At 46.7% G+C, this 26,525-nt stretch overlaps 1 protein-coding gene across 4 annotated transcripts in view; it reads left to right on the forward strand.

Moving 5' to 3' along the window:
• Positions 1–26,525, forward strand: part of LOC138580215 (alpha-2-macroglobulin-like protein 1) — a 1,347,911-nt gene that overhangs the window by 306,180 nt on the left and 1,015,206 nt on the right. Inside the window, exon 1 of one of the 4 annotated variants that reach the window (XM_069650573.1) lies at positions 12,145–12,359. The exons of the other annotated variants lie outside the window; for them this stretch is intronic. Within the exon in view, the coding sequence (XP_069506674.1) occupies positions 12,286–12,359 (74 nt within the window). The 5' untranslated portion in view covers positions 12,145–12,285. Of the gene's footprint in view, positions 1–12,144; positions 12,360–26,525 lie in introns of those variants that run through there. 4 annotated transcript variants of the gene reach the window in all.

The following is a 26,525-nucleotide window of genomic DNA, read 5'->3' on the forward strand; positions in this document are numbered from 1 at the left end:
ACTCGATCTCCCCATTCGCCCCTTGGGTCAGTCTCATCTGGCTATCAGGTCTCTCTGTGTCTTTAATGTCAGTACATGCCTTTGCTGGCTCCCCCTTCTTTCTCACTGGAAAATCTCTAAGCATAGGCATGTATGGGATCAGATCGTCCATACTGTGTGATGCGTTTCTGGACTGTTGTGCTCTATCATCTTTGTCACCCCTGAATCCCACTTTGGGCCTCATTACGACCCAGGCGGTAAGGGGTTTACGGCAGCGTAAACAGCGCTGACCCTTACCGCCTGAGTACGAGGTCCCTTAGCGCCATGGAGCTTTTAACACCTGCTTTTAGCAGGTGTTAAAATCCATGGCGCTAAGGGACCATGGAGTTAATTACGCCACCGTAATTTACGGTGGCGTAATTAACGCCTTCCCCACTCCCATTATGCCCTATGGGGCAAAAATGGGAATGGGGAAGGGTAAATGGGGATTGGGGACTTACCGCCCCGCCAAGGTCGGAATGGGGCGGTAAGTCCGCCAACCACCATGGCGTAAACGTAGTTTACGCCATGGTGGTAAAGTCACGGCCCAGGCGGTAACTTACCGCCTGGGTCGTAATGAGGCCCTTTGTCTTTTCCTATTTCCCATGTCATGCTCCTGTCTGTGTTTTTCCCCATCGTCCAATGCTTGGGATGACTTCTTCCCTCGTTCTCACTTCCCTCTGCGTCCCCGTCTGAGTCGGTGTCCATGTCACTTCCGAAATCATCCGCGAAGCTCAGTCTCTTAGTGGTCGTGCCTTCGCTGGGCTTCCCTTCAAAGTCAATCAGGTCCACACTATCCCTTCTCCCAAATGATAGATTGGCAGTCCTGTCCTGCGTGCTACTGCTGTCTGGCTCTATTCACCTACCACCTCCTACTTTGTCGTCTCCTGTGCCCATTCCCTACATTGTCCTTATGTCTTTTATTGCGCGCTCCTCCTCCATCCTTGAGTTTGCGCTCTCTTACGCGTCGCTCTATTTCCCACTTTCTCTGTTCCCTCATCACTAAAACGTGCTTTTCCTTCTCGTCTTCTTCACTTCACCTATCTATCTCTTCGAGCTCCCTCCTCCTGTACTCTCGCTGCTCTCCTCTTCCCTTTGTTTGTCTCTGCGTGCTCTGTCGCATCCCTCTTCTTCTTCCTTTCCTTTCTTTGTACTTCTTCCATTATTTCCACCCAGTCTTGTGCTTGTGCTTTGCTGCTCCCCTTAACACCCTCTATTTCTTTAATCTCCCCTGCTGATTCTCCCGTTGCCTCCCCATCCAATTTCTGGAGTATCTGCCCTCCTACCCATTCATTTGATACTATGCCTTCTAGCCTCTCCTTGGAGCTCATCTGGGCCTCGCTGTATGCCCCCTTCCATCTCTTTAACCCCTTTCTGCCCCTCCTCCTTGGTATACGGTGGAGATTGAAATGTTGGATTTGTGTACCCCTCCGTTGCCTTTAGCTCCCATATAGGGTATAATCACTGCTCTTGTTGCAGCTCCTTCTTTCTATTCTCTGGAGAAGGTGGGGGATTGAGGCTGAGGGTACTGCCCTCTGTGTCTCCTGCTGGCTTAGCATCCATTGATGCCTCGCTACTTCCCCCTTGTCTCCCTGGAACATTCTCCAGATCTCAAAGATCGCCATACAATTGGCCAACTTCTTCCCCTTATAAGTGTCTTGTAGGTGTGTCTGTAATGGATGCTGCACATTTTTGGAGAAACTTCCGCATTGTGGCCATGGCTTAGTCAATTTACCCTCTGTGCTTTTCATCCATTCTGCGCTATATTTACAAATCTTGTCCTTTTAGCATGGAAGGGTCTTACACAATGGTATTGTACAAAAATGTCGCCCTCATTTGTGCGCCCCCGCAGTCACTGCGACTTTGGAGGCGCACAAAATGAGGGTGACATTTACTCTGCCCAAGCAGAGTGGGGGTGTCCTCTGCTCTACCTGGGTGAAGTAACGGGGTCAGAGGTTGCGGGGGGTGTCCCCCGCTTACCATTTTGAAAAGCGGGGGACACGTAAGAAAATAATTATAATGAAGCACCCTGCTGCGTCAGCTCCAACCCACGTTAGTGGGAGGAGCTGACACCACAGGGATCGCAGAGTGCGGGCGGCACACGTCTGCCTGTGGCGCCCTAAAGGTAAGTGGAGTGGGGGGGTTGGAGGGGTAATGCAGGCCAGGGGAAGCGGGCCACAGTGATCCATATGATCACTGCACCGCCCCGTAACTGGTGTCAGAATTTTCAGCCGTCGCAGTTACGGGGGCGCAGTGATCACATAGATCCTTACACAACTGCTGTTGGGGTATATCCCCCGCACTTCCCTTGATAATTGCTTTTATACTTACTTGACCTCAAGTCGAGGCTTTCGACACTCTGTTATTACACAAGCACAATGAATATTTTCAATTCAGATGCATGAATACCATAATATTAGTTTTTAACAATTCTTCTCAAGCCTCTCTGGCCCCAAAACAACCTGTCAGACGTGCTCTGTGCACTGCCCTTCTGCAACTCTACACCTCCTCAGGCATGCGCCTTCCACGCACCACCAAAGAACAGCCGCCTCTGTCAATTTTAAGTTTCTCAAAACCAACTTCTATAACACCTCGTGCTCTCCGAGTTCTATGCACAGACCTGATGGGTGATGTCAACACTTCACTAAACAAGGGAGTGCTAGAGATCACTTACAATGCTTACAATGCTAATGTCCCATTACACAGACATTTACACAACCCAAACATGAACCCACAGCTGTCTTCCTGCCTCCTAACAGGGGATACCAATATTTTCTGTGTTCAATCTGTATCTACAGCGTCGCTGTGCAGATAAAACATCTCTTCGAGACTTAACCAGACGAAAACCTACCGCAATCTAGGCTGGCTCCCTTTGCTAAGCCTTTACATGGGAAACCATCATCCATGAATAAGTTAAAACACCCACTCCACAGGGAATCCAATATTCACATAACTTCTGTCATCCGTGCTCTTAAGTCAATAGTCTTGGTTATTCACCATAACCTTTTCCCTCAAGACCGAATGTGCCCTAACCACAGAAATGGCATCTACCTCCAATCCTTTCCCTATTATGCTTCACAATACTTGACACTACTAAACAATACTCAACAATACTTCAAAGATACTCAACAATATTCATTACCACCCTCACACCCCCAGTTACTTTCAAACTCCCCTTAGTTGGCATGTGGCTGAGTCAATACTTACACTCCATGATCCACTGACGCTGTTAGGCTACCGGCTCCCCTAAAGCTGTCACGCCACCCTTCTAGTCTGCTGGACTCCTCACGGACCACAGGCAGGATATTTCCAAGCTGGCTCCTGACATCCTTTGCATGGGGGTGCACACCCCGTCTGGCTCGTTTTCCACATGGCGCCCTGCACCCCTCCAGGCGCTGTGGCGGAAGAGGCGGCTTTATGCCGAATGGGCTTAGTAAGCCATCCCTCTGCTACCAACTTGTTGGTGAGGTCTGGTATGCCAGAGGTCTGGGGGTTACTACATGCTCACCCGTTTAGCTCCCAAGGGCCCAACAACCCTTCCCCCAGGACAAACAGAGGACACAGCCAAGGGCAAGTTAGACTGTTGTACATTACAAAAAACTAACTGGGACCATACAGGACTTTCAAAAATCTCCAGAGTCACTGCTCCCAACCCTATGTCAAGCCTTTTTGATACAAAATGTTGTCACAACCTGGGCCCTCCTTAAAAAACCTATCACACTTTTTTTGGGTGACTGGAGCAGTATGCAGTATGGGTTGCCTCTATGCATCTTAGTCAATTGGCCCTTACATGTCAGGTGGCTGGCCTGTCCCTTCCCCACAAAACTATCTATTACATTGTTGCAGGATTACCATTGGCCCTTGCCCCCTGCCATACACCCCTGGATGTATGTCCCCTGAGTGGCTGGAACTGGTCTCTCCAGGCCTGGGACCCATCTCTGTTCTCAGCGCTCTGTGCACCTCTTCAAGGTGATGAGAATAACTATGTGTTCCCAAGGTATCTGTTAGCAACACAATTTTTTCCTGTGAGAGTGGTCTCCATGTTGCAACGTTGTTAACTTGTTCATGTTTCAATTCATGTCTGTGTTGCTGAGAACTGTTCGTCTTCCCACCGCGGGTGAAAGACCATTGTCTAGCTCGGCCGCATCACGTGCTTGAGGACCACAAAATCGAGCTCTTCTGATCTGGAATTTACGAGGATTTATTCTGTTTTTCTGCAGATGGGCCTTTGTCGTTTTAGGTTTGGAATGTGCTGCTTGTCTCTGACATTGGCTGTGAGCCCTGGTCTTCCTGCTCTGTGCAGTCTGGTTCTGCTTTTTCCTCTTCTCTCGTCCTGCGGTGTGTGGCCTTATGTCATCTTCGTTATACTTATACTATGATTTCTACACATTTATATTGTGCACTGTTCCCTATAAGTTAGTCGTATTTGGCCTTGCAAAGTTCCTTCTTTGACCCTGTAGTTCCATGGGGTTAGTTGCCATAAGCATCTCCAAGCTTGCTCTGCATCTCGTCGTTGCCTTGCGTTCAGCGTTCCTGCACTTGGCTAATGAGAAAAATAATAAAAGCTATTGACAGTATGCATATGTATCTATTCTCTATCTACAGAACTGTGTAAGCATGTTCTTCATGTATACAAGTGTGTGTTTGTGTAAAGTTGTGCATGGTTGCAAGTGTACTTCATGACTAAATTGGCTATGTCGTGGTGTCACTAATGATGTCAGCACTGTGGTTTCTTGGCATTAGTAAATGTCATCCATTGAGGCATTTGGGTCCATGACTATTGTTGCAGCAGCTGTATCCAGAAAGACATTCACTGGATAAGGTTTGAATGGCTGCCTGAGAGAATATTTTTCTGCATAGGTGTCAGTCGCTGGTCCTCCTGGGGATATCCAAATAGTGAGTGACTTATGATATGATATTTTCTTTGTATCACGCTCGTACACTTGATGCATTCTTGACTCTACGGGAAGTGATGTTCATGGGGGCGAGGAGGGGCATTACAGGGACCCTCTCTTCAGTAATACAAAGTGGAGGTCGTGGAGCAGCTGAGGTCAAACCTAGTGGCTATGCTCGGGGATACATTACGCAGCCTATGCTCACAATGCACCTGACTACAAAGCTTTCATGGAGATTCCTTGTGCAGGAGTCACAAATTACACAAGTGTCTATGCAAACCACTGGTCGACACTCACCTTAATGTTGTTGAAGACAGCTTTTTTTTGTTTGATAATCTTTATTGAGGTTATAAAAGACTGAGAACGAAATAATAGTAACAGTGCAGATGACAATAAAAACAGTGATGATCAAAATATGGATGGAAGGAACGAGACAGAACAATCAATGATCTGAAAAACAAGCGACTAATGCCATGGAGATGACTAGTAACAATCCATGTGCTACCTAACCTGCCTGCAGAGACGGATTCAAGAATAACAGACAAACAGGGACACAGACAGGGGAACAGACACGAAAACAGTGGGACGGAAGGAGGGGAAGGGGACGCACACTAATATGATTCCTGGAATCATTGATTCACAAGACTAAGGAACCTGATATCCAATTAAAAAGGAAATGTTGGTGCAATTAAAACTGTAGCAGATGAAAAATAAACAGCTCAAGAACCGTGAGTAGACATACTCAAGTGGTCCAAGTAACGAATGAAATTAGCCCTTTTGACATTGTACTTGGGTATAGCATTGAGGTATGTAGTGGTATGTAGCCATAAAATGTTCAGTTCTCTGCACATGGCAAATGTTGTTCCACCATCCCTTAATGGAGACATTTTGCAAGTGTTTCCAATTGGCAGTGATAAGCTTTAGGGCAAGAGCAATGAAGAGATCATACAGCTTGCAGATGCATGTAGATTGAAATCTTTGGCAGCAAGACTGCCTAAGAAAACATTCATAAACAATAGAGTGATATTGACAAAAAAGATTAAATTAAGAAATGTCTACACCTCTTTCCAGAACTTGAATACAAAGGGACAGTCATAGAACATATGCGTGTAGGAAGCAGGGGCACCTCCACAGGACCAACACTTACTACCTGCACCAGTCTTAGATTTAGACAATTCCAGGGGCGTAATGAAAGCTCTATGTATAAAAAAGTACATGTTTTGTGTGATGTTGGCAGAGGTGGAGACGCCCCTGATTTTAGTATACGGTTGAGACCAAGTATGATCATCTAATACAACACCAAAATCATACTCCCATTTTGATTGCAGAAGCCATTCGTGATAGTATGCACCATATTAATCAGTACAGTATTAATCAGTACATTGTAAAATTTGGCAGCTCTGATATCAGAAGCCATGGTTAAGAGCAGAAGTCTCGAGGAATCTGGGGGCGTGAGAATGATATTAGCAAAATGCTGAAGTGTGTCTAGACACGCATTGACCAAATTATTAAAACCCAAAATAGGGATGTGGAAAAGATGTCTAAGCTGTTGGAATGAGAGAAGGGAGCAACCATGAACAATCTGATGGATAAATCTGATGCTTTATTTAACCAGGACTTGCGATAGAGTGCCATACCATTGATGGTAATAGATTTGTTGTGCCACAGAAACAGAGAAAGTTCATGGGAGGGGGTTCTGCTATGGGGGAAAAGAAACAGTTTTAGGGCATAGGTAGAAGCCTTGATGGGGTCTGAGAATGCTGCCGAGAAGTGGCTAAAGTGGTAAATTAGGTCAACAATGTTGCAAGGATGTGCCAGTTGTTTTTCCAACTTACACCAGGAGGGAATGTCAGAGGATTCGGGAGGGGCAAACTAGCAACAGGACTGTTTGAGTTGAAAGGCAGAGTGATACAATTGAAAATCTGGGTACCTGACTCCTCCCCTGTCATATGGGGTTCTCAGTTTACTGACTGCAATTCTCATACACTTCCCGGATCCCCATAAGAAATTGAGGAGGATTGAATTAATGGACTTGAAAAATGAGGAAGGTAGCGGGACCGGAAGCAGTTGTAAACGATACAGAACAATGGGGACAACATCATTTTAAAGGTGTCAAGACGCCCCCACCAGGAGAGGTAAAGAGGTGACCACATTGATGTTAGTTCTTTAAGTCTGTTGACCAATAACTCTGCATTGAGCTTAACGGTATCAAGCACAGAAGAAGCAAAACGAAGACCTAATTATTTGATTGAGTCATGGCACCATTTAAATCCGAACGCATCTAAATCATGTTTGACACAGAAAGAGTTAAGAGGTAATATCTCAGATTTATCCTTGTTAAGCTTATAACCTGATACTAAGGAAAACTGATGTAGTCTATCCAGTAAATGAGGTAGATAAAGTTAGGGATTATTTACAAGGATAACAAAATCATCTGCATATGCAGCTATTTTAATACTTGATTTCCCACATGAAATCCCAGGGATGTTGCTATCAGATCTTGTATGTTCTAATAAAGGTTCTAGAGATAGAATGTAAAGAATTGGGACAAAGGACACCCTTGACTAGTTCCCCTTCACAAATGAAAGAAGGATAAGGATTGGTCATTTACACAAATAGAAGATTGGGGACATGAATAAGGGAGCTTAATAAGAGAGATGTAATTTTAACCACAACCACAACATGAATTCCCAGTTGAGCCGATCAAAGGCTTTCTCAGCATCTAGTGCAATAGCTGCATCACCTTGTTTGTCTTTCTTTTTCCTTTGAAACAACATGCAGAGCGGCTAGCAGAAGTCTTGCATTCGCTGATATGTTCCTGCCCTTGATGTAGCCAACTTGATCGGGCTTAACCAATGCGGGTAGAGATGATTCAATTATGTTTGCCAGAACATTGGCAAAAATCTTGCTTTCAGCGATGATGCTCCCTCGTCAACGCTGAAAGCAAGATTGGTCTGTAATTATTTGGCGGATCGGGGTCTTTATCAGCTTTGGGGAATAGGATGAGTAGCGCCTCAAAAAAGGATCCTGCTCAATAGAGAATCCATCAGGACCTGGGGCCTTCCCTCTACCCAACCCCTTGACGGTGTGATTGATCTTGTGAAGTGTAATATCATCCTCCAAGTGGGTAAGATCAGTCTTGGGTTAAGATAGCCTACTGATATTGAGAAAGGAGTAAATACTAGCGGGAGAGATTGTGGTCTCAGGGGTATATAAGTCACAATAGAATTGCTTGAAGCAGCTCGAAATGTCATCGGGATTTGTAATGGTGGTGCCAGATTTTTCTTTAATGTGCGAGATAAACGTTTTTCTCTTTTTTGGTCTTAAGATATGAAGCAATAGGAGTAGGTGACACCTACAGGGCCATGAAAAAAGAACACAGATAGCCCACAGCAGGAGAAGGACGCCAAAACTGCACCATTAATACAGGCCAAAATTAGTAACATCAATGCATAGAATGCGTACAAATAAACTGCTAAATGCAATACTGCAGAAAGATCCTGAGGAAGAAGAAGAATTCAAGGGAAGCAACATGTCCATGCCTTCAGTTTTTATGGAGCGAATAAAGGCATTCAGGTCAGCAGGATCATCAAAAATAGCAGTTCCCTCCCACCCCCATCATGAGTAACTTTGAGGGAACAAGGATGATAAAGCCCATATCTCACATTAAGCTGTTCCAAAGCAGGGCGAAAAGACAGGAATTCCTTTCTGTGCTGAGCAGTAATCTTCGCCACATCTTGTGAAATATGAATTCTGCTTCCACGCCAACTGAGGGGATTTTTCTCTTTGACCTTAGAGACTAGGAGCTGGAGCTGTGTATATTCCAGTAGATAGAATATCAGCGCACGAGGAGGCTGGTGAGAAGATAAAGGACTTCTTACAGGACCAATGCGATGGGCGCGCTGAATGTTAGGTGATATATCTCTAGTGGGAATGAAGCTGGGCTGGTAGCATCTTCTGTAGGAATGCTATAGGGTCAAACCCTTCGCACCCCTCGGGCAAGCCAGAAACGTGCAGGTTATTGCGCCTGCTTCTATTCTCCAACTTTTCATTATATCTTTGGAGATCTTTAGCCATTTTTTCTAGCAGCACCACCCTTGGAGAATCATCCTCAACAAAGCCAACCCTTCTCTCCAATTCATCCATTCTGCTTTGTAACCCCTTCTACCTATTGTTAAATTGCTCTAACTACAGATATGTAGTTTCGATGAAAGATTTTAATGCTCTTATTTCCTGTAAAATAACCTCAATGGCAGGGTCAGTGGGGCAGAGCGAAGGAGGCAAATCACATTTTTTGTTTTCAATTTTTTTTTTATTAAATGTGTTTATTCATTTTACGATATTTACATATCACAAATACATATGGATTACAAAAACATCTCAGGTTGCAGATTATAAATCAGATTAACATGTCATAATATCATAGTATCCGTATTGTTCTTGAACACATCCTATAATCCTGTACAGTTAACCCACAACCTAATAACATTCTCCTAATACCTACTCCAATGTAAAGATGAGTATGGTGACGTAACCTATATGGACAATACAACACAGCACAAACACAAGACAGAGGTGGAAAAACACTAACCATATAGACTATCAAAAGGACTCCATAGTGAAAGATAAACTTCTGTACCATTTTTATTTTCCAATGACACTTTCTCAGATTTGGACAGTATTTGCATTTCTACTAACCAATCATCCACCATAGGCTTCTTCCTACTTCTCCAAACTATTAGAATCAGTTTAATAGCAACCATCAAAGCTTCATCAACCCACATATCAAACTCTCTTGCAACTAGGTATCTTCCTCCAGGCATGAGTAAAATCATGCCTGCAGCTGACCTAGGAATAGTCATGTTCAGAGTGATATCTATTCTGTCTAGGACTTACTTCCAAAGGTTTTGCACCCTCGGGCAATCCCAGAGTAAATGTAAAAAAGTTCCCCTATTTATGTCACAACTCTAACACCTATCATTATCCAGTAATTTAAGCTTATGCATATTTTCTGGGGTCCAGTATAACCTCCCTATAGTCTTTTGCCGTATGAGCCTGAAATTCATGTCCATTTTCGATTTGTTAACCACTCTAAGTAGATCTTCCCATTCCTTCTCGGGTATCTGTATACTGATGTCATTTGACCATACTTCTTTCAATCTTGACCACGAATCTGCATATTCTGATCCCACACTCATTCATTTCATATAAGTAGACACCCCATGTTCTAATCCAACAAACAACTTGCAAATCTCTGGCCTCTCATCTAAATCACTTTTTGGTCTTTTGAGATTGGCAGAGGGAGGGGTTAACTCTTTGGTGGTAGTCTGCCTTTTTTGATTGCCCTTAACAGTGGCCATAGTAGCAGTTAGAAGGAGTTAAGTAGTCAAAGCAAAGAAAGGGGGGGCAAAACAGTGTACAGGATAGCGCTTGTATTTAAAAGGTATCAGGGAGCTGCAGAAAGATTTCCACAAATTACCAAATTTAAGATAACTTAGCCTTTATATTTCAAGATGATTCAAATCAGGTATAGTTTCCTTGAAAAAGCATGCTGTGGCGCCACAGTGCCGAACCGAGCCGACAAGGCTCGAGCCAGCCTGTTGCGACACAAACGACACCGGATGTTTCCTCATGAGGGGCTGCCGTTGTTAGGAGCAGCGAGCGCTCAGTATCCACAACCGGCAAAACAGACCATAAGAGCACGCTGGAGCAGCGGGCACCCGTCAAGAAGCAGCACTCATAGAACGTCAGTTCAGGTAAGAGAAAATGGGACAGAAGGGAGGCGGTAAGTGTAGAAATGCTGATATTAATGCATTGGTGGGCCGGAGTGGCGCAGTCAGGCAGCCATCGTCCTTGGCGCCAAGCCACTCCCCCGACGCAGACAGCTTTTTTAAAGGCCCAGCTTGTGCTCCCCGGGTGAATAGGCGCAATGGAGGTGCCTAAGGAGGTGCCCTTTGCCTTTGGTCCTCCGCCGGCTGCCCTACGAGGGTCTGTGATGTGTGGCTGTTCAGGTCACGTGATCTGATAGTGGACCAATCAGGGGAAGGATGGCCAGGTGGGAGAGAGTGGAGAGAGGAGAGGTCAGGGAGGGGGCTGGATGCCTTGAGGAGATGTGTTGGGATGGGGGTCACAGGGTTGAAATGAGTACTCGAGATGCTTGTTTAAGTTATAAGGTTTTAGTAGGTTCGCATCAATAGGAAAGTACAATCAGGTTACAATTAAGGACAAGTTCATACTACAGAAACATCCACCGGTCCCCCTTTGCCAAGCTCAGTTTCCAACTGATCATTCAGAACTTAGGCACTCACACAATAACATTCTGGGTGGAACACTCTGATGCTAACATTCCAGACACAGACTTACACATGGACAGGCAATAGCTGCACACACAGGATAGGTAAAACATAAAAAGCTGGGAAGATGGAGCCCCATAAATCAGGGGAACATGCAAACAGGCCACTGGATTCGAGCACTTGCCAAGGATGTTGCTCCGCTAGTGCAGCGAGTGAAATCTGGCCTTAAATGTGCACTGAAAAGCTAATAATCGCTCTTTGTCATGTCATGTGACGTAGTTGAAACTGGAGAACTGGAGTAAAAAGCAATGGGGTGATAAGAACTTTGCTGGATACTGCTATGACCAAGGGAGGTGACGACCTGAGGCCCAGCAAATGCAACCGGTCACGTGAGCACTGCATGGCGCATATTTAATGTCATTTATTAAAGATGTATTTTGCTTTGTCATAAGATCTGCCAACATGGGTGGAAGCTGTGTGGGGGGCAGAGGGCTGAGGCGGGCTTGAGGCCCATTTCATCTGAAAAGGTTGACTTGCCCTGACGGCATCCCTGGCGTCAGGGCATCTTAAGTTTTGCAACTTCTTCTTCCATTAGGGTCGGTCATTCCTGTTTCTTCATTGATGAAGAGGAAAGAGGGGCTACAGAGAGACAATAAGGTGTGGGGGGAGTGTCATAGTTAGGGGTGAGACACATGGATAAAACAGGCAAATATAAAGAAGGAGAGTGGTAGAACTATCTCTCGGGAGAGAAGCAAGATGAAAAAGGGGTTTAGACATAGTCTGACTCCTGAAGCCACACATAGACGAGAGGACAGGGGCATACAAAAGAAAGCCAGCAAGCGGCGGGAGGGGAGGGAAAGGGCTGGGAAAGAGGACCGCGCGAGAGGGACGGGGAGGGGCCTGCCTTAATTGCAGCAGGTGCAGGCAGTGCCAGGAGAGACTTCCTTACAGAGCGGGTGCAGACGGGAGCAGCAGTGAGAGCTCGTGCCTGCTCATCGGGGTTCGCAGTTCGCGGATCCTTCAGTGCAGCTCGTCCCACTGGCTCGAGCTCCCTGCCAGCCAACCTGGTGCCAGTCGAGATGTGGCCCAGCACCGTGCCCACCTGGCTGCTCTTGCTCCTGCTTCAGGGGGGCCCAGAACCGGCGCGAGCGACGTAAGTAGTAGGTGGTCGCTAGCTCACAAACACACTCTGGCTGGGCCTGTGCATTGCGCTTGGCTGGGCCCGTGTCTGTGCACAACACCTGGCTGGGCCCGTGTCTATGCACTGCACATGACTGGGTACGTGTCTGTGCACAACACCTGGCTGGGCCCGTGTCCCTGCACTGCACCTGGTGGGCCCCTGTGCACTGCACCCGGTTGGGCCCGTGTCTCTGCACTGCACCTGGCGGGGCCCGTGTCTGTGCACTGCACCTGGCTGGGTCCGTGTCTGTCAAATGCACCTGGCTGGGACCTTGTCTGTCAACTGCACCTGGCTTTGCCTGTGTCTGTGTACTGCGCATGGCTGGTCCCGTGTCCAGTGCCATCTTAAGCACTTTTGGGGCCCTGGGCACGGACATCTTTGGGGGGGCCCCCTCCACCAAACCAAAGGCATTAAGGGATCACTACCTGTAGGTTGATATGCTGTCTTGCATAATAAGCATGTTTACTCCCTTTAAGTCCCCTTGCCCTCTTCATTGTCGCTCTAATCAGAATGATAAACAAGTAGCATTTGAAGACCAACATTAGCAGTCTACAAAGGGGTTACTGTTCTAGTACATACAGGATACCTTTTATCAATAACATCCAGGAAGGTTGATGTAGTATTAATGCAGGACTGGGTGTAAAAGGTACATGTAACCCAGAATAAACAGAGATCTCACATTAGCTGCCTCACAGCATGCAAAAGTGCGCATGTATGGATAGAGGAGACCACCAATTGGAAGGAAGGAGAACGCTACACATACCGTAGGATGGATAGTGGAGGCAGATTAGAAGCTACCAGGAATGTGTCTTTATCCAGACAAACAGAGATTAGGAGTGGGATATGGTTTTCAAATAGTGTTGCCATTTGATATCAAAGGAACAAATGCCTGTGCTGTGCGATATACATATGCTCACTATTAACACAGTGAAACCATGAATACGGCTTTTATGAAGATCATACCATGAGAAGGAAATCACTCGAAGGGCTGACAATTTTGAAAGGTTTAGGGACTGGCCATATTGAGAGGTTAGGGAATACAAGCTTAAATGAGATGCCCAGGATCACACATTGGTTAAGGGGTGAAGGGGTGAAGCTGGGACTTTTGCCAACTCTGCAATTTCTGCATTTGAATACTTTCTTTTCCAGTTCTTACCATGAACTAAAACAGTCTTGCTTTATTAAAAAGCAGACTTGGAAAGTACATAAATCACATTACCAAACATGAGCATTTTTAAACAAAATATTATAGAAGGGTGTTATGCAAAATGGGAATGATTATAGCTTCATTCTCTCCATCATCAAGGGAAGTATATAAGAACCAGCATACCAATCAATGTGATTTAACAAATGTAATCTACGTTTGTCTTTTATATTTTAAAGTTTTAAATACTTCCAAAAGAATGACTTGCGATATTTTCATTTATAAATGTGCATAAAAACCTTTGACTTTTGCCAAAAAGAAAACCGTTTTTTGTGTCAAACAAGCAGACCTTAAAATATGCTTGCCTGAGGCCTGCAACAGATTGTCTGCTCTCTTCTGTCTACCCAAATGCCCTACATAAGAAGAAAAATCAAGTAATGGGCTGAATGATACCAGCAGCATGCAAGAAGGCAAACCTCACAGAAGACAGCACAGTAATGTAAGATATGTTAGATGATTTGACCAGGATCACTGTATCGTCTGCTGGCAAAGCCAGGATACAAGCATGAACGCTTTTGTTCCATAGTCTTGAATTTGGATACTTATTCACCTCTTGCACTAACAGTTTATGCCATCGTTGGAGGCGATTGCCTAGGTCTTACAACACCCCATCAGAACAAACCAATATCTAGACCTTCACCATACGGATATGTTTGTTTTTATAGCAACCCCTATATGGTACAGGTGCATTGCTGATAATAGCAGATGCTGTTCTGCAAAACCAAGTACATATGCAGGCAGGTTTATAAACTTCAGACATAGGAAAGGCTCAGCCAGCCTTGCTGGAATGTCATATTCGAATTTTGCATATTAACACATATCTCTGCAATGGGTGCTTCACACACTGAGCTAACTTCTGAACCAATGTGGCACTCACTTTATCAATATGCATTTCACCATCGCCTGTTGCACATGATCAACATAACTCCCACAGGAAGGAAAGAATGCTACAGAGTTGTGCCATAAGGAACACACTGTGTATACCATAGTGAACACAGAAAACAATACATGATGAATTGATCAAGGTAGAATGCACCTGCCAAAACAGAAAGGCAATAGGTTTAGAGCCTCAGCAGCACTCTATAAAATAACCTGTTGTGTGCTATTTAAGACTGGTGAACAATGGGATCTTACTTCTTCAGATCAGCTAGCCTTGTGGGGCCCCCTCCAAGGTGGCCCTTTTGCCCTCCCATATAAACCTCTCTGCCCGTGTCTGTGTACTGCACCTGACTGGGACTGTGTCTGTGCACTGCACCTGGCTGGGCCCTTGTCTCTGCACTGCACCAAATCTGGCCCGTGTCTGTCCACTGCACCTGGCTGGGCCTGTGTCTGTGCACTGCACCTGGCGGGGTCCCTGTCTGTGTACTGCACCTGGCTGGGCCCGTGTCTGTGCACTGCGCCTGGCTGGGCCTGTGTCTGTGCACTGCACCTGGCGGGGTCCCTGTCTGTGTACTGCACCTGGCTGGGCCTGTGTCTGTGCATTGCACCTGGCGGGGTCCCTGTCTGTGTACTGCACCTGGCTGGGCCCGTGTCTGTGCACTGCGCCTGGCTGGGCTCGTGTCTGTGCACTGCGCCTGGCTGGGCCTGTGTCTGTGTGCTGCACCTGTCTGGGGCGGTGTGCGTGCACTGCACTCTCTACATCCCCGTAGAACCCCCATTTCTCTGTCGGTGTATCTGTCCTCGTTCCTGCCTGGCTGTCTCTGCCCATTTCTATGTCTCTCGACTCTCTTGGCGTCCATTACTCTCGCTCACTGCCAAATCCTTTTGTGGAGATATTGGCCGTGGGGGATTTGATTGTCTGGCTGCTAATTATCAGCAGAAGAGAGATGTCCTGAGTAGAAGGGAATGTGTCTGTCAGCAGACACCCCCTCGCCTCCACCCCATTCCCTGTCACCACTACTATAATCCGAGGCCGAAGCTGCTGACCTTATAACCAGGGCTCCTGGACGCAGCATTTGCCCGGACAGAATCCCATAACATGATCTCACTGCGTCTCAAACTGGAAAGAAATGTGTTTCCTGGAGTTGCAAACACCCAAGGGCAGCTAGTGGACGAGCTCTGATTTACAGGTACAGAGACAAGTAAGCCAGGAGTACATCAGGTAACTTAACTTCTAGGAATGGAATAGCCTGTCACCTGGTGAATTCTTAACTGCTATGAATGGGATAGCCTCTCTCCTGGTGAATTATTAACTGCTTGGAATGGAATAGCCTCTCCCCTGGTGAATTCTTAACTGCTATGACTGGGATAGTCTCTCTCCTGGTGAATTCTTAACTGCTATGAATGGGATAGCCTGTCACCTGGTGAATTCTTAACTGCTATGAATGGGATAGCCTCTCCCCTGGTGAATTCTTAACTGTTATGAATGGGATAGCCTCTCTCCTGGTGAATTATTAACTTCTAGGAATGGAATAGCCTGCCACCTGGTGAATTCTTAACTGCTATGAATGGGATAGCCTCTCCCCTGGTGAATTCTTAACTGCTATGTCTGGGATAGTCTCTCTCCTGGTGAATTCTTAACTGCTATGAATGGGCTAGCCTCTCTCCTGGTGAATTCTTAACTGCTAGGAATGGAATAGCCTCTCTCCTGGTGAATTCTTAACTGCTATGAATGGGATAGCCTCTCCCCTGGTGAATTCTTAACTGCTATGTCTGGGATAGTCTCTCTCCTGGTGAATTCTTAACTGCTATGAATGGGCTAGCCTCTCTCCTGGTGAATTCTTAACTGCTAGGAATGGAATAGCCTCTCTCCTGGTGAATTCTTAACTGCTATGAATGGGATAGCCTCTCCCCTGGTGAATTCTTAACTGCTATGAATGGGATAGCCTCTGTCCTGGTGAATTCTTAACTGCTAGGAATGGAATAGCCTCTCTCCTGGTGAATTCTTAACTGCTATAAATGGGATAGCCTCTCTCCTGGTGAATTATTAACTTCTAGGAATGGAATAGCCTCTCCCCTGGTGAATTCTTAACTGCTATGACTGGGATAGTCTCTCTCCTGGTGAATTCTTAACTGCTATGGATGGGATAGCCTCTCTCCTGGTGAATTATTAACTTCTAGGAATGGAATAGCCTGACACCTGGTGAATTCTTAATTGCTATGAATGGAATAGCCTCACTCCTGGTGAATTCTTAACTGCTATGAATGGAATAGCCTGTCACCTGGTGAATTCTTAACTGCTATGAATGGAATAGCATGTCGCCTGGTGAATTCTTAATGGCTATGAATGGAATTATGAATGAAATATCCTGCCACCTGGTGAATTCGTAACTGCTATGGGTGGAATAGCCTGTCACCTGGTGAATTCGTAACTGCTATGAATGGAATAGCCTCTCTCCTGGTGAATTCTTAACTGCTATGAATCGAATAGCCTGTCACCAGGTGAATTCTTAAAAGCTAAGAATGGAATAGCCTGTCACCTGGTGAATTCTTAACTTCTACGAATGGAATAGACAGTCACCTGGTGAATTCTTAAAAGCTACGAATGGAATAGCCTGTCACCTGGTGAATTCGTAACTGCTATGAATGGAATAGCCTGTCACCTGGTGAATTCTTAACTGCTATGAATGGACAAGCCTCTCTCCTGGTGAATTCTTAACTGCTACGAATGGAATAGCCTGTCACCTGGTGAATTCGTAACTGCTATGAATGGAATAGCCTGTCACCTGGTGAATTCTTAACTGCTATGAATGGACAAGCCTCTCTCCTGGTGAATTCTTAACTGCTACGAATGGAATAGCCTCTCTCCTGGTGAATTCGTAACTGCTATGAATGGAATAGCCTGTCACCTGGTGAATTCTTAACTGCTACGAATGGAATAACCTCTCTCCTAGTGAATTCTTTAGGGGCAGGAACACGTTCTGTCAATAAAGGTAATCAAGCATAATGTTGCTTTTTGTTAATAACACATTTGATCTGCGTGTATGCGCCTGCGTGGAAATATGCAGTCTTTCACTGCAGACATCTGAGGTAAAGGGTTCAAGTTGCATAAGTTGGCCAGGCATAAAAAGTCACTCGCCACCTAGCACAGGGTCTCTTAGTCGCCAAGAGCCGATTGTCAGCGGCCAGTGGCCAGTGGAGAGTGCACACGTTGAGGCCTGGACCATGCGTGCTTGCTCCGCTCGTCAGCATCCAGCCTGTTCGTGTAGGGAGCGGGCACCTGCCCACCAGTTGGTTTTTCTTTACTGGCCGTGCCGTCCAGCGCAGCTTTCGTCTCCCCAGAGTCTATGTGTATTTATTTCCTTGAGGAGGAAAGCTTGTTTCTTTGGGTAAGAAGCACCAGGCAGGCAGGCAGCACATGCAGGCGGGGCCACAGCGAATCCGCTAGCCGATCCCTTACCATGTGGTGAAGTGGGGGCTACTCAAGCAGGGGGCAGGCAGGGAATATTTACGGGGTGCCAGCGAAATTACCAGTCGCCTTCCTATTTCAGCAATCTGTGCATTGCACCAATCCTTAATAAGCAGGCGTTCATACTTTCTCAAGTAGTAACTAGACGGTAGCCACTGCTTGCAGGCACCGGAACCCGCTCCCGAGAGCCCCGCTCTCTGAATCATCTCTCCAGACCCCTTCCGGTTACTTGGCAATTAGAGCAATCTTTTAGGATATCTGAGCCTCTCACCTGCTCAGCCTCTCTTCTTTTCCACATATTTCCACCTGTTATTTCCAGCCCTGTGATCTGGTTTAACCTGGGGAGCGAGTGAGCAGCGCGCCTGCGGATGCAGCAGCAACCACGAGTGTGTGACCAGAAGATGAATCCCAAATGTGGAAGGCGATCATCTGGCATTCAATCCCCTGCTCTGCGGGTTACATGGATTCCTGCAATCGGAGATCTCCATGTCTTTCTTTCTATCTTGCTCTCTCTAGCTATCTTTCCATCTACCCGTTTTTTTCCATATATCATTCTATGGCCCTCATTCCGAGGTTGGTGCTAGCCATGGCGCTATTAGCGCCACCGACTTGGTGGTATGGGGACTTACCGGTCTATTCCGACCATTGCGGGACCGGTAAATCCCCATTTGAAAAGCCATTCCCCATTCCCATTCGAGCCCCCATAGGGCTCAATGGGAATGGGGAAGGCGACAATAACAGTACCATAAATGACGGTACCGTTATTGACCCCGATATCCCTTTGCACCCAGCTTGTAATGAGGACCTATCTCTCTTTCCATAGATCCATCTTTCCATCTAGCTTTCTATCTGTTTCTAACTGTCTGTCTTCCGATCTATCAATCTATCTTTCTACCACACCCTGCCCTCCCCCCACAGGGATGCAAAACATCAGGGCCCCCAAAGGCAGGAAGCAGGCGGGGGAGCTAGGCTTAGGCACCATAAGGTGCAATATGCTGGCCAGGGGGCTGCCACCACAGCCCCCACCACACAGAATGACCCAAGGGACAGCCCCTGGGTCCTATATAAGGGCTGCAGCAGCCATCAACAAATCAGTTTGTGGACCCTGCACGGGGACCCAAACCAAAGAGTACTCTGTCCACTCAGAGTCTCTTCCTTTTTCCCAGAACACTCACACTCTAAGAAAAAGGATAAAAAGAAGGAGAAAGAAGACAGGTCACTGTATGATGGCCACACTGTCATGGGACAAGAATGGCGGCACGTGCCAGAGGGGGTAACCTCGGGACCCGATGCCCAAAAGTAATGCATATTATGGTTACTCTAATTATGATTATGTATTGTTATGAACATAACTGTGCAATAAAATCCCACTGCCTTGTATTGCCAACACTTACCCAATGTCTTGCGCACTACCTGGGGGGCCAGGAATAAGCATGGGGCCCAGTGCCATCCAGGTCATGTTGCCTCCCTGACGGCATATGGGTCCACCGGTTATGAGCTGGTATCACTGCCCCAAGTGCATCCACGGAGCTGTGTGGGTGGAAGTACTTGGAACTCCATTTTGTTGGGAGTATCTTTACTCCCTATGGGTCCTTGTGGGGAGTATTTGCCCATTTTAGGGAGTACAAGAGGCTCATGCACGGCTTATCTGTCGGGCTCTACCTATCTATCTGACTGCCTGTCTATCTGTCCATCTATATGCCGGTGCATCTGACAGTCTACCTTTGCGTCCGTCCAGGCAGTGATACCGCCTTTCATCCACCCATCGCTAGGAAGCAAATGGGCCACTGCGCGCTGTCAAATGAAGAGCTGATGGGAGGGATGAAAATAGAACCTGCTGCTCTGTGGGAGACAATCAGTGAACGCGTAGCCTTTATCTACTGGCGGGAGCCCGCATTCCGACCTCCTGACCCGACACCCTGACAGTAGCCCGAGCTGCGCGCCTCTCCCCGTCTCCTCCCACCACCACCCTCTGCCCCTCTTCTGCAGTCCCTCCAAACGTGCCCCCCCCCCCCGTTTGTTCCCGCTTCTGCTGACACATACTGACCGCCCCCCAGGACACAGCGCCATTAACATATACAAAATAAATACTGTGGCACCCATCTTTAAATTCTGCTGCACGGATGCTTAGTTAAGCAGCTACTAAGCACACATCATTTCATTGCTGGTGACCTTGTTTTACCCCCCCCCCCCCCGCCTCATTGAAGAAAAGCGGTTAAGGAGGACATTCCTTGATGGAATGAAGCGTGGGGGTTCTGAGCATGACGCAGTTAACTGTGAATATTTCGGGTTCTGTTGTGAATTCCGGATATCAGGAATTGGCAGTGGGCCTCATCACGAGCATCGGCGGTTACAGTAAAAAAAAATGCGCTATTTCTGAATACCGCATGTGTGACTGCTCCAAGAAAGTCTGAGTTTCCCCAACGACACTCATCAATTCCACATGCTTCTGTGTGACGGTAAAACGTGTTAACGCATGCACTATTATTGCATGTGGCGATACCACATGCGGTAATGTGGCCTTTGCTCATGGACTCCTCTGGAGCGCCAGGATGTGGAATCACTTAAATGCCTCAGGATCAAGTGGATCATCGCAGCTACCACTTGCTCAGCGCATGTGGTAACTGTCATACCGATGGGAGTATTTCCAGATGAAATACTGCCAAACTCGGAATCCAGCTCCATTCCTTTGAATTCTAGGCTAACAAAATAGTAGGCAGATGGATGAAATAACAAACTGCTCCTTTTTACAGCCATTTCAAATGTTGTGTGGCCATTTTAACATTGGCACATTTTGCATTTTGCATTGCAAAGCGACCCTAAGCTGGATGTCCGAATACTGTCTCTATCCGCTTCTTCCATTGCTCTTTGACGGGACTTTTCTGATTGGACATTTGTTTTGTAAATGAGAACACACCTGCACATAAAGCTTGCGATTGCATCCTGCCTCTTGGATCTATGACATTTCACTGCATTTTTATTTATGGAGGGCCAGCCCCTCAAGCCTTCTTCCTCCTCTCCTGCCCCCCTTCTGCCAACGCTCCACTGCCATAACCTGGGCATTTGTCCATCTTTTTACCAACATACCTCATACTTGCTCATTCCTCTTTGGCTCTTTCCTCTCCCTCCCAGAAAGGTGCAGAATGAGACATGTCTTCTTTTTGACATAAAAAGGCTGCAGATTTATTTTCACCACATAATACATTCAAAACACTGCACACAATTTTGTGAAAATAGTTCCAAAGGTGCAGACTTCTCCTTGTCGTAAACCTGATTCCCCCTTTTCCCAACAATGTCCACAGTAGGCACAACTTCCCCAACCCTTCGTGACTGAGCCCCGCCTGCCCTTGCAGGTGTTCCTGGGCTGGGAGAACGCTGTTTATTCGGCGGAAGCTGAGCCCTCATTGCTACCACCTGACGCCCCGCTGCTTAGGCCCCCAAGAGGCGTTGGTCATGATAAGATCGTAGACCCTTCCGGCTTTCCCATCGCTCATTCGGAGTCTTTCTCTTGTCACTGGTCGCCAAAACACTTCCAAGCCAAAGGTGGGTTACCACCCACCGCGGCTCCCCTCGTTCCTACTTCCTAATTCCAGTGGCTATGTGCCCAATTTCCCGTAAAATCTTCATGCCCACTGCTGACCAACACACTCCGTCCTTTGTATGGCCCACCGGGCACTTCACCTTGGCCAGGTCGTACCTGATCTGGGGAAAACCTCTATCCCTGCCACATTTCATTTATGCCTTGGAATGATCTCAGACCACCTGATCCTGGTTTCACCCAGCTGAGAGGTCAACTTCACCCTCAATAAGATCCTCTCCATCTTTCTTAGGCTAAAGCTCCCCAACCAAATCCTCATTGCTCTGCCTGCCCTTGCATGAGTTACCACGCTGGGGGAGCGGCGTTACCTGATGGGTGAAGTTGAGTTTTATTCCTTTGTTAGAATTATAACCAACTTTGCCTTCCTTCTTCCTTGCATCCGTCCTTTCCATATTTTTTTTTTTTTTTTTTTTTTTATAATTTCAGCTCGATAAACCTGTGTGTAAACAGACAGGTCTCCGTGCTTTTATTACATTTCATCTGTTGGAGTAGGAAAGGCACTATACCAGTCAGTCACTCTTCCTAGTAGTTAAGACTAAACTTAAGGTAATCCTTTAGTTTTCATGTAGTTTCAAGGAATCTAGAAAGTTCACTACCCCATATGTCAGTTTGACGTTATGTCCAGATGCTGCATATTGCCACCAATGGTGGTTGTTTGAGGTCTCGGGGGTAAAACCACTTAAATGTTGTGTCCTCCGTTCAACCAACGCCGTACACCCCGACAGTAGATGTTCTGTAGTTTCGATCTCAAGCTTGCAGAATCGACAGAGGTTGTCGGTCATTTCTCTCATGTGACGACATGCTTGCATTGCTTTAGTCGGAAGGGCGTTCAACCGAAGTCGCAAGAACTGAGCACGATGATGTCTAGATGGACATTTGGTCAAGTATCGACTAGGAACATTTAATTTATGAACTACTAGATCAGATTTCAGCGTGGTTGGCATTAACGCACGTTGATCATAATTCTCGATCCAACTCCATTGCTCAAATTTCTTTTTGGCCCATTGAGGACGTAGAATCAGATCTTCTTGCGAGATGCTTGCTCGAGTCAGTAGTTTGGCCAACAATTGTCTCCATTCTTGTAGAAGTCCAGATTGTGATTGGTCAGGGCTTACTTCGAAAAGATTGTACGCAGGGGCCCTTGGGGTCAGGTTCATTTTACGCAAGGTCATTAGTGACTTCCACATGACATGTGTGTACAAGGGGATTAGTGACAGCTCGTAATTTAGTTGGATCATTGAAATGTAAGATGGAAGTTTCAGCACACGACGCCAAAATAAGCCCTCTAGCTTCTGCCAAATCTTCGCGTCAAGGTTCCACCCAGCCTCAGAACCAAAAGTGATTACTGGAACCACTTTTTGGAGGTAGAACATTAGAATTGGTTTTAGGCTAAATTTACCAAATGAGTTATAGATTTTGCTTGCTTGAATACTCAGTTGGGTCATCTTGTTAAGAAGATCCGATTTCCAATGCTGTTCGTTTATTGAAGAATTAAACATAATTCCTAAATATTTTATGGAGTTTGTGGTGTTCAAGGGGATCCCATTTATGTACCACTTGAATTGCTTTTGCTTTTTAGAGCCAGCCTTTCCATATTTCATTAGGCTAAACTCGACAACCACAAGAATCTTCGGTCTGCCCGCCCTAACCGGAGCTCTTGTGTTGGAGGGGCGCGGTTTCTGACAGGAGAAGCTGACCTTTTCCTTCCTTTTTTAGAGCACCCCTCGCCGCTAGATTTCCCAGGGAGGCTCCCCACTTCAATTTCTACCTGTCACGTAGGCCCAAGCTCCTCCACCCCAATCCTGTGTGGATTTGCCTGCCCTTCTGGCAGCTCTACTGTGCTGGAGGAGTAGCGTTCACGACTGGGAGGAGCTGAGCCACCCACCTTTTAAATAAACATCCTTCCTCGCTCCTATTCCTCATGTAGGCCGCAGCTCCCCAGCCATAGTCCAAGCAGACTTCCTACCCTCGCCGCCGGTCCCAGGGTGGAGGAGTGCCATTCAATACCCAGACAATCTGAGCTTGTCCTTGTTTCATTTAGGACTCCCTCACCCATATTTCTGGCACTTCAGTAGCGTCTTACTAAAACCTATCCTGCTACCTACCAGGTGCACCCCCACCACTGCTACTTGTTTATCGACCCCTAAAGGATGAAAGGCTGAGTTGGCCTTGCTGACCTGTTAAACTATAAGCCCACTCCCAAAGCTATTGATGAACCCAATGCATTGCATAACACCTTATTTTAGATAACAATGCCTTTCCCAATTTTTAACCCCTGGGTCAGCTGCCACGTTAAAATAAACCTGTTTGTCTTTAGTTGAAAATCGTTGCTATTAACACCCCTTTCTTAATCCTGTACCGGCGATGCTACCCCACCCACAACGCCTGATATTATTTCTCCCCTGTTCCTTTGCTCCCAACTTAATCCTCATTGATGGAAACTCATCCAACCTTTTGTTTTATACCCATTGGCGTTATGTTGTTCCAATTTAACTGACCCCAGCGCACAATCAGTAGTAAGTTGAGTTATTCAACACTCAATTGAAATCTGGCCTTCGTGAGTGTTAACTTTACCCAGAGTTCCGTGTGCTTCACCTCCCGTTCAATTCTGTACTTGTAGTGAGAACATGCATACTACACCCAACTGTACACCCCAACACTTTCCCTGATCAATGAAGCACTTAGCCAATAATCTCCTCAAACTCTGCCTTAACACCTACTGACCGCTTCCGTCCCCATAAAGAAATAGCTGACCCATAGCGGCGTCTGATGCTGCACAGCCGCCCCTTAACAGCTTCCCATGTCTAATCGGGGCTCCACATCCGGCACATCAGCCTGATTTTTACCTGAAGGAAACCCCTTAAAACATGTACTAATTCAGCCTTTATATATTAGTGACAAACCCGTCGGCCTCTGAACGTTGCTCATTATTCCCACGGCGTGTGGGATGAAAGGCTGAGTTTGTCCCAACCCTTTGATGTAAAACCCATTTCCCAGGGTATTCTAACTGCGGTATCACCGCCGATCGAATCACCTTAGTCATCATTTAACAATTATTTCAAGGCATAACTTTTCCAGTTTATGGTGCTTTAGCAATCCTTGGCGTACATACCCTCATTCAAGGACACCTCGTTTTTTTAAAAGGTGTTTGTGAAGTGTTTCCCAGCATCTTGGATTCCCAGCATCTCCAGTCGCTCAGGACTCTTTCCGCCCACAGCTTCGTTCCCAGGAGGGGGCGGAGCTTGGTGGTGCACACGTGAAGCATCACGTGACCAGAACTACCTGTAAAACACACCCGTAATCAGGCGAGCGGCGCATTCAAGGACACCTCGTTTTTTGAAAATACATACCCTCATTGACCCCCCCTTTTAAACCCCCTTCCTAGTGACTCGGCTATGAGCCACAACCCTAATTTCCTTATTCCCATGCCGACTCATCTGACTAAAATCGACCTACCCCCAATATGCAACCAGCGCCTCACCCGGTGTGCTCCTTGCCGAAAGCCCTTTAAAATTAAGACAAGGCTACCGTGGATGTCCATTGCAATTACGCCCCTTCCATGTAAGAGCGCCCCAACCATGGTGTTTTAACTGGGCTATAACTCCAAAATCCTCTTAAAATACAGCACACCATGCGGCCGCGCTTTCATGTTCTAAGGACAACATATTTGACATAAGAACACGTCCACCAGGCATTCTAAATGGGCCTTAATCCACATAACAGCCCCCTAAACTCCTGCGACCCGGTTGTTGTACAGTGTAACCCAGGCGGCCACGCCTGTATGTTCTATGGACAACGTTACCAACATACTAACATGCACACCCCACCCAGTGTTCTACCGAGGCCATAATCCACACAAAGCCCCTTAAAATCAAGAAACACAGCTGCCTTGATTGTACGTTGCAGTGCAACCTCTTCCACCTAAGACCACATCTCCTGGGTTGCTTTCCTTGGGCCTTAAACAACACCATCTCCCTCCTAAATGTATGCAATAAGACTGCCGCATTTGTTTGTTGCAGCACCCAACCCTGCCACGACAAGAAGGTGCGGGAGATTAAATCAGGAGCCTGTTTAAGCCTACCTAACATAACCCCCGGACAAATATCAGATTTGCAATAATCACAGGCCCAGTATTAATTCACCCATAGCACATTTCCCTGCACCAAACTACTGACAGCCAAACCCCCGTGTGCGGCAGTACATATCCTTGCAAGTCACCTGCACGAAGCCCCTTCATATCAGGAAACCCGTCTGCTGCGTTTGTATGTTGCAAGTCTATAAAACCTTTACCGGAACCCTTCCACCCGGTTGTTCTAAATGCGCTATAAGCCCCTGCTGGGAATAAATTGATCCTTGTTCAGGGATCATTGAATGCCATGCCGCTTCCAGCTGCGGTGGCCTAACAATAGCTACTAGCAAAAGGTGCAGCTGAACTATAACACTCATTAGCGACCGACAATCATGTGCATTCGCGGGGGCATTTGCCAACATTCTTGCCCTGAGGTAGGCCCACCTCTATGTGTTAAAGCGCCACCTCAAATGCCTGACCTTTACCACAAAAAATGCGCACCTGTATTGTTTAATGCGACACTGTGCCCTCCCGGTTGCCTTTTCCCGTGGCCCTCCGATGCCACCAACGCCTCCGTCTGTCATGCAGACTGCTGCAGCCGACAAGCAACTCGGGTTCAAAACCGTGCACAGCTCTTATAATCCCAGGAAGAGAGCGCTAACCGCTGTGCCCGAAGTACATTGCAACCACAGCCCCATTGCCATCCTTTTTACGCATAAAACTAAGCTTACATACCGTGAAAGTGTCTGCAATGGGCAAGTACTGGCCACGCGTATTAGCAAACATTCTGCACAAATAACGATGGAACACACTAAACCAAGCACGGCCCCTTCTATAACTTGCACGCGCGCTCTTTGCCAATAGCCATGCCACATTAACCACAAGAATATTGGCATTGAAATATTGTAACGTAGAAGGAA

This window comes from Ambystoma mexicanum, chromosome 3p (genome assembly GCF_040938575.1).
Source record: "Ambystoma mexicanum isolate Mex_15411 chromosome 3p, UKY_AmexF1_1, whole genome shotgun sequence".
NCBI classification, from domain to species: Eukaryota; Metazoa; Chordata; class Amphibia; order Caudata; family Ambystomatidae; genus Ambystoma; species Ambystoma mexicanum.